This window comes from Chenopodium album, chromosome 17 (assembly GCF_948465745.1).
Source record: "Chenopodium album chromosome 17, dcCheAlbu1.1, whole genome shotgun sequence".
Classification (NCBI taxonomy): domain Eukaryota; kingdom Viridiplantae; phylum Streptophyta; class Magnoliopsida; order Caryophyllales; family Amaranthaceae; genus Chenopodium; species Chenopodium album.
Genome location: NC_137850.1, coordinates 33,584,102 through 33,592,941, shown reverse-complemented (window position 1 = coordinate 33,592,941; position 8,840 = coordinate 33,584,102). Strand labels below are relative to the sequence as shown.

Sequence of the window (8,840 nt, the reverse complement as noted above, 5' to 3'; positions counted from 1 at the left end):
AATTGAAGAAATTTCTAAAAAAGAACAACCATCAATCAAATTGTAAGTTGATGATTTTATTTATTTTTCGAAAAAAATTAAGATCAAACCTTAACTTTTTTTTGCCTTATTCTTCAATAATATGAAATGTCAATAGTAGTAGTTCATGATTTCTTATAATTTTACTTGGTAATAATGATTTCTTATGATTATAATAGAATAATGTTTTATATACTCTATTTTAAGTTGATTTAACTTGTTGTATGTGTTATTAGCTTATACAATAACTGGACAAAAAATTAAAAATAGAGTTCAATTGCCCTAATATATATAATGAATAATTTGATTTATTTCGTAGAATTATAGAAATGTAAATTTAGTTCGTAATGGATTTTTTTTTTTTTTTTAAAAAAAAAAGAATGTTCATTTTTATTTTGGTAAATGTTCATTTATATACTAGTATATGGTCATTTACTTATTAATAAATAATCATTTGAATTCTTCACATATCTAATAAGAATTTCAATTAGAGTTTGTAGTTTTTAATGGAAGTGATTTTTATTATAATAATTGAATTATGTTATAAGAATTTTCCATAATTGTACTACAATTTAATTAAAATTGTTATTCGGTGAATTTCGGTTAGTACATTTATTCTATCGTAAATGTTCATTTTAGATGGACTTTATGTTCATTTGTAGAAGTATTAATATTCAAATTATAATTGCAAAAAAAAAAAAATATAAATTTACAATAGCTAAAATTAAAGAAAAATTATCATTTTGATTTATGAAATTGAAGCATCAATTATTATGTAACATTACTTATTTTGTCACTAAAAAGTGTTATTTGACAAATTTTGGCTAGTATCTATCATAAATGTTCCTTTTAGATGGAAAAAAATATATCATTTTAAATGGAATTCATATTCATTTAGGATCATTTTCATATTTATATATGTTCATTTAAAATCGATACATGTTCATTCTCTTTGCATTACATGTTCGTTCTCATATGGAAAGATGTTCATTTGCATAATACAATATTTATTTTTATATCTAAGCATATCATTAGATTTATACTTTTTCATCCTCATATTAAAAGATATTTGTCTTAATTTTTAATACTTGTTTGTTATTATACATTAAAAAATGCTTAATTAAATTTTTTTTATTTGTTCATTCTCATATTGAAGATTTTCATTTGACAATGTTCATTTGTATGTTGAAAGATGTTCATTTAGATATTAATATTTGTTCATTTTCTAGCAATTTTTTCAAATTTTTTTTTTTTTTTTTGTGAATGATTTAATTGTCATATTTTGTTTAATGGAAGTGATTTAAGTGTTCATTTAGAATACAATGCATGTTTATTTAGATTTTATACATTTTCATTCTCATACATTGAAAGATTTTTGTATCTTTATAGTGTGTTCATTTCTGAATTCTAATTGTTATTCATGCGTAAATGTTCAATTTTGAATACTTAGATTTCACATACTTTTGTTTGGAATGTGTTGTTATTATTATTATTATTATTATTATTATTATTATTATTATTATTATTATTATTATTATTATTATTATTATTATTATTTATTTATTTTATTTTATTTTTTTTTTTTTTTTTTTTTTTGAAAACCTTGATTGATCTCTCATTGTACAGGATAATCAAGTATGGAAGTTGAAGGCAACATATATATTGTGCTCAAATTAAATTTTTCATAGAAAACACACAAGTATATAATTAGAGTTGCAATAAGGAGGATATATATATATATATACACACTTTATTATATCAAATGTAACAAATAATGTTCATTTAGCGAGACACATATGTACATTTGGTTCAATTTTATATTTATGGAACAATTACATGTAATAGTATAGCTGTATAGAAATGCGTTATCATTGTAATTAAATTAAATTTATTTTATATTGAAAATTATTTGTTAACAACGTTTTATTTAAATAAATAGAAATCTGTTGAAATGAACTTACACATAACTCTTGAAATGAACATTTGATGATACAAAAATGAAAATCTGTTGAAACACGAATAAACAAAAATGAACATTGGATGATGCAATACTTCTTATAATAAAAATGATTTGAACGCAGTAATCGTTATAAATAAATTTGCTCTCATTTTTATTTATAGAAAATTCTTGAAATTCAATTCAAAATATATATTAATTTGAACAAAAAACTCCTTGTTATAAAAATAAACATCTTATGATACACAAATGAACATTTACCAATACATAAATGAATATTTTATAAAAATTAGTAAAAAATTCGTAGATGAAATGGGGCGGGGCAGAACACGAGCGGAGGGTGGGGGGTGCAGGCGTATTCCTGCCGTGGGGTGTAGGTAAAAATTTGTATATTCGTTATAAGTCGGATTTGGGCTTATAATATATCGTTAGAAAACTCTTTTCAATTTTCAAGCCTCATCCAACTACACGACTATTGGACCAAGATTATGGACCAAAATAGACTGATTTGGACGATTCTATAAAGAGGACACGAAATGAATGATTTTGAAAGACACGAAACAAATGATTTTGGCTTATAACATTTTAGGAAAGGTTAGGCTAAAGGAAAAATTACGAGACTCTTCCACTCTTCACTTAACTCGATAATCAAAGATGTGAAAGGTAATCATCACTGGATTTGGTTTTTGGTGAGACACAATCAGGGTCTACAGATACCCTTAATTAACCTCTCTCAACAGCAAGTGTTCAATCAACAATACTAAATCAAATAAACCACTAAGAGTTGCGATCTAGCCTGGGTCCGCTTGTACTCTTCCGATCCTAACCCTTAATAAACTAAATAAAGAAAGCATGCAGCACGAGGCCAAGATAGTAATAATAAACAAGTTTAACATATTAATTTGCCCAGCATATATGTGACAACAAAATTGACAGTTTCCACGAGTTTTTTTAAACTTAGAGTAAGCATAACAAGGAGTCAAGGAGCCTAGCATTATAGTTCATCCTTGATTAATTTATCTATCTCCTAGTATATTATTAATTAGTTATTTAATTAATATTATTAATGTAATAATAAAGACCGGCTCTTGCTGCGCCATCCGCGGAGAAAACGTTCTTGTCAAATTGCTGAATTGAGAGATCTCCAGAAAATATATTCTGATTTTCTTTTTTTATTTTTAAAAGGATTTTAATTTTCTATAATTTAATTATTCCATTTTATATATTGGATCAGGATAACTTTCACAATAAAATTACTGTAGAATTCTATTTATACAATCAATAATAGTATAGCTTTAGTAACTTGAACAAGAGTTGATCTGACGTACAATAGAATTGGTCACCCCAAACTAAAGATTCATATCTATTATAATGTTCTTTGGAATATGTAAGCATGTACACGCAATACACCTGCAGCCTACTGCTTACAAGATTGAGCCTTGCTCGACATTTTGAATAAAATGGGTAAACCCGAACAAATTACAGTAACTAGTTCAATTAAATAGGTCTAAATTAAACCGAGACCAGTTTAATTAGATAGGACATGTTAATGGTTGATATGTGCATTGTGCATATGCCTTCAGTTGCAATGAGAACAGTTCAAACTTATGTGGTATTATTATACTTCGTACGTGAAACTTAAGAAATGTCCTGCTTGTCCAACTTTTCTGCATCAAAATACTTACATGATATTAGATTCTAGTTTGAGTTCTGATTACATGATTCAATTGAAAAGAGGATCACTGATATATGCAAAATATAAACTATACATTTGTAAGATGAACTATATGGTAAATCCCAAAGGAAAAAAAAAAGGGTATATATATGTATTGTTGGATGGTGATCACTCAGACACTTCCACTGCCTCAGGAAGTTTATAAGTGGGAGGTTTATCAGCACCTCTCCTTGAGTATTCTCGCCATCTACGAGCTGCTGCAGCTGCTCGATTTGCTCGCTCTTTCACTTCCTCCTCTGCATAATAATTCAATATGTTGCTTATAATCGTTTTAAAACGATGCAAATCAATAGAATACTAATGCTTCTCAAACAAATTAAACCCCAGTAACACAAGCCCGTCCAACAGATTGGCCAAAGCAAGCTGTTTTTCTATGAATATTGACATGGAAGAAATTCACCTAAGAGATTCAACATTGTTGCTTAGAAAATACAAAGCGATTTCATATGGTGAATGGCCCAAGACGCGCAAACCATGTAAAGGATGTGGAATTTAAATAAAGTAAGACAAAGTAAAATAAATTGACAATATGTGCATTGAAATTAACTTCATATCATAAAGAAAATTACATTCTTATTGTTTTCTATTATGTCTAACACAACACAACCTCACTGTTTCTTTTAGCTTGTAAAGTGGAGAAAGAGTAAGTTTGATTTCCAAAAAAAAAAAAAAAGACTGAAAGTTTCTTGGATAGGTGATTCTTCAACTTTTATACAACAATGGACTCATTTATATTTCAACAAGCTTCCAAGTACTAGGCTGATTGATGGCCTTGAATAGCCTCTAATTATAGAAGTGTAATAATACGCTCACTGGCAAGCCCAGAGAGCCTTGTTTCCTTTTGAGACAAACAGGGTATGTGGTCTGCACTCTGCAGAGGGTATGCATAAATGTTGGGTATGTTGGGTATCAAGACAATTGATTCATTGGATAAGCTTGTATAACATCGGAAGTTTAGGGGTGTAGCAGAAAGCTCTAATTGTGAGTACAAAAGTTAGTACCCCGCGGTAAATATAATGTGTTTGTGTGCACATAGATAATTACAAGTGACAATCCTCTAAATTGTATGAAGCTCAGGGCCTGTTAAAACAACTGAACTGAATTGAACTGAACTGATTGGGGCTAAACTGAACTGAACTAAATTGAAATGAAATGAATTGTTTATGAGAGAGAAATTAGGAGATGAACTGAACTGATTGGAGCCGAGCTGAACTGAACTGAAATTAAGCTCAATAGAACAGGCCCTATGTATAAAAAAAAAAACTGGTGATATAAGGCCATCTACTGATACTGACTTCTATGGGGTTTACAAGGGCTCTCCTAGGTGGATGCATGAAAATAAATCTATATTATTTCAAAGAAGAGAATTTTATCCCCATCTTTATTAAGGATTGAAACTAATCTGAAAAGAGGAGACATTTGATTGAACTCGACACCAATTTGATAAGCAACACATCACCTTTAAAATCAGTAATAACTCTATTAATTGGCAAACTCTAGTTACCTGTACTCTGGTATTCTCTCTGTTTTCCCCAGAGGTTATCCCAGTATGAGTCGGCAGGACCAGGGCCTTTCTCCTTCATCATTCTCAATCTAGCTTTTTCCTGTAACAGATTAAACCTCAAATGTTTTATGGTATGTTGATCATAGCAATTTAGTGCAAGTATTTTTGGAAAGAGGCTGACATCAAATGAGTTCTCAAGAGGATCAAGACAAAAAGCAGGTACTATGTATAAAGGTTTCAACAAATAGAACACACAATTAGAGTGCTCTTACCAGAAGTTTTGACTGTCGCTTCTCCCAGCGAGAATTGGCCTACAAAATTTGGAAGGCTCAAAAAATTAGGAATAACAGATGGAAAAGCAAGTATTGTTTTTGAATTTTGAGAACTAATTTTCAGACTTTGAATTAAATGTTTTCACTTTTTAGTGGTAGAAGTAGTATTCGAGGGACCATACAATTACAATCGATTCAAATGATGTGTACATGATTCTGGTGAACAGAATTGGGGAAAAAAAGTACAGAGTAGTAGTAGTTACCATTCTAAATACATCTGATGATGATCCCATGCCAGCAAGCATCAGTGCAACCTGTTCATTTTTTCAACATTATGAATACCTTTCAGTCCAAATAACAGAAAAAAAAAAGAGATTTAGTTCGGGGGATCCAGGAGTTGTGCATGCTTCAGATCAGATAACAAATCGTTTGTGTTTTTATACTTTAGTCCAGCTTATTGTTCTAAGCGCCATGTCATATTTATGTCTAAGAGGATAAGAAATCGGTTCCTATAAGTGGGAATGAGTTTGACAAACAGACACTCCTATATACTGTCCAGATCAATAAAAACAAAGAAGTGAAGGAAGAAAGGAAACAACAAATTCATAATAATGCAGAGATCTACATTACTCAGATTCGGCTGTAGGTATCTGTAACTGAAACATGTCTAAGACTTGGCTTTTTTATAAAATATTTCAAAGCTTCGGTCCAACATGAAGAGTAAGTGTTCATAATCAAGTCAGTGTACTGCTGAAGGTCCATCAAAGATGCTTGAGGTTGAAATAAAGTGTTTGGCCAAAATAGGCACAAACACATTTTCGAGATCCAGAATAAGTTACTAAGCGAAAGGCTGTTTATGTTTGTTCAATCACTGCAGGCCTAAATAATAACCTAGTTATTAATCAATCAGAAGCTTCAAAGAAACAGCAGAAAACAAAGGCACTTTCTAGTTTCTACTTACATTTACTCGTTCCACTCTCCGCATCTCATCTTCAAGCAAAGATAATTGTGCAGCAGAAGTCCAATGAATACAATCAACTGGGCTGTAATCGGACATCTAGTCAATTGAAAGAAAAACAGGACTCTATTTTTAATGCATATAACAAGTAAATACAAAATACATTTATGAGTACTCCCATCTTATAACTAGAATATCATTTTGATCACTACACCAAGACCATTGTAACAGTGTTCATACCAGCTCTCAATCGCTTGTTGAACAAGGTCAGACATCCCACATTGTTTGTAGGCTCGAGCCCTCCCAAAGTCTTCCTCAATTTGAAAAACATCCGGTGCCACATTTGCACAGTTTTTACATCCTGTGACGGATTATCCAACATGTTTGTGATGATGTTTGACATTCCAAATGATACTCGGACTAGAATATATTAAAAGATCATCAGTTTCAAAGTAGTGCATCTACATTACATACACAAATGACACACCTATGCAGCTGAATTCATCAACAAACACGTGATCCCTAGGGCTCGCTTCATCCATAAACGGATTAGTTGCTGTCAAAGAATAGCCATGAATCTCATCATACACCATTCGTTGCACTGGATCGCTAAGCACCTATAAGACGCAAATTTTACAGTTTCATTCAGATTATGTGACAGTAATCAGCTATCAGACTAACAGCTCAAAATCAAGCAGAAGAACTTATTATTTGCTAAAAATCATACCCCATAAACTTCATTGATGAACATGCAAAAGTTTGTAGTCTCAGGATCATCACCACTCAAATCCGGATGACAAGCTTTCATACAATTGTAATAAGCTTTTCTAATTTGCTGTGGTGTAGCATCTGGTGTCTGACAAATTTGAAACTCAATGTTATTCAATCATAGCTAAAAATTTATAATCATTGCTAAAACATAGCTAATTATGATCATTGCCAATTTCTCTAATAACAAAATTCCACAACAAAATAAACTTAAAACTTCAAACAATATGACAGTTTTTCTCTCAATTTAAACTATGTCTTTTCAATCAAATAACAATCCCACAAAAATTAACTTCCCAATTTATTCATTTTGACCCAAAAATTAATCAATAACAAGTACATGCTATAAGTTACCAATAATAACACCAAAAAAAAATGCCAAAAAAATAATATGGTGATGAAAATTACCAGACCCAAAACAGCATAATAATCATCAGCAAATTCATCTACAATTCCAGCTGCATCATCAGCAACTGCTTTAACTCGAGTCGAACCCCTACTTCCATTCTGACCCATCACGCGCCATTTATAGCGGCGCGTAGAATGCACGCTCCACCTACTTCTACTTGAATGTGCATTACTCGTAAAATTATGTACTGGATTTTGTAATTTGAATGGATCTGCACATACTGGGGTTAACAATTGAGCCATTTTTACAGTTTTCAGGAGCTTTTTCTAGTTTTCTTGTATAAAAAATAGTAATAATAATTCAGATTAATGGCATAGATTTTTTTGATTGTTTTATTTAAAGACTTTTAATTGGAAGAAATAAAAATTATGAGGATGAGAATATTAATTTTAATTTATAGTGAAAAATGTAAGTGATGAAGTGGCAAAGTGAGCACCAATTGTTTCATAAGAATCGGGAGGAATTTGGAAGAATCTGAGAGTGGTAGTTTAACTTCTAACTTCAGCTTGATTAATACTTGCACGTGTCAAAGTGTGGATATATTGTTGCTTGCTCACTTGCCCAGTGTTTTTGGTCTTTCTTTCGTCCCTTTGGAGTAAGAATTTTCTCACATCTTTGTCCAATTGGTATTTTCTTTTGTAATGTTCATTTATTTATTTTTTTTGGCAAAGGTAATATTTATATTAGGCAAAAGCTAATAAATACTTAAAAATAGGGGGTGCTAAATACCGCCGTCCAAATTTATCGCCACCGCCATCATTTCAAGCAAACTGACAATCTTACCCTTACTAACTTTTTTCCCCATTTTCATTCTCTAACATTAGTCCATCAATCACAACTCTGTCTACCACCACCTTCTACACCGGACAACCACAACGACGGTGAAAGTTGACGAGAACAAAATTTGATCGAGGTGGCTCGACGGAAAAAGAACTAGGGGTCAACCGGAGCTCCACGGTAATCGGCTTTGATCTCCGGTTACCGTCCACAGTAACTGGAGGCCAAAACCGGTTACCCTCCACGGTAACCGGAAATCAAAACCGGTTACTGTGAATGGTAATCGGAGCCCAATTCAAAATTTGCTCAGTTTTCTTCAAAAAAAAAAATTAAAAAATGGTGGTTGGTAACCAGAGGTGAAAACCGGTTGTCCACCACCGGTAACCGGACGCCAAATCCGATTGACCGCTCCTGGTAACCGGAGGTGAAAACTGGTTACCAA

General features: G+C 31.5%; 1 protein-coding gene across 1 annotated transcript; it reads right to left on the bottom strand.

Moving 5' to 3' along the window:
• Nucleotides 1–3,613: 3,613 nt before the first annotated feature.
• Nucleotides 3,614–8,009, bottom strand: LOC145589591 (chaperone protein dnaJ C76, chloroplastic-like). The gene is made up of 9 exons (XM_081646232.1): nucleotides 7,621–8,009; nucleotides 7,172–7,300; nucleotides 6,932–7,061; nucleotides 6,685–6,805; nucleotides 6,448–6,529; nucleotides 5,750–5,800; nucleotides 5,487–5,525; nucleotides 5,215–5,314; nucleotides 3,614–3,946 (listed from the first exon to the last, which is right to left on the bottom strand). Exons 1-9 carry the CDS (start codon nucleotides 7,861–7,863, stop codon nucleotides 3,819–3,821), a joined length of 1,023 nt encoding a protein of 340 aa, XP_081502358.1. The 5' UTR covers nucleotides 7,864–8,009; the 3' UTR covers nucleotides 3,614–3,818.
• Between the last annotated feature and the right edge of the window lie 831 nt (nucleotides 8,010–8,840).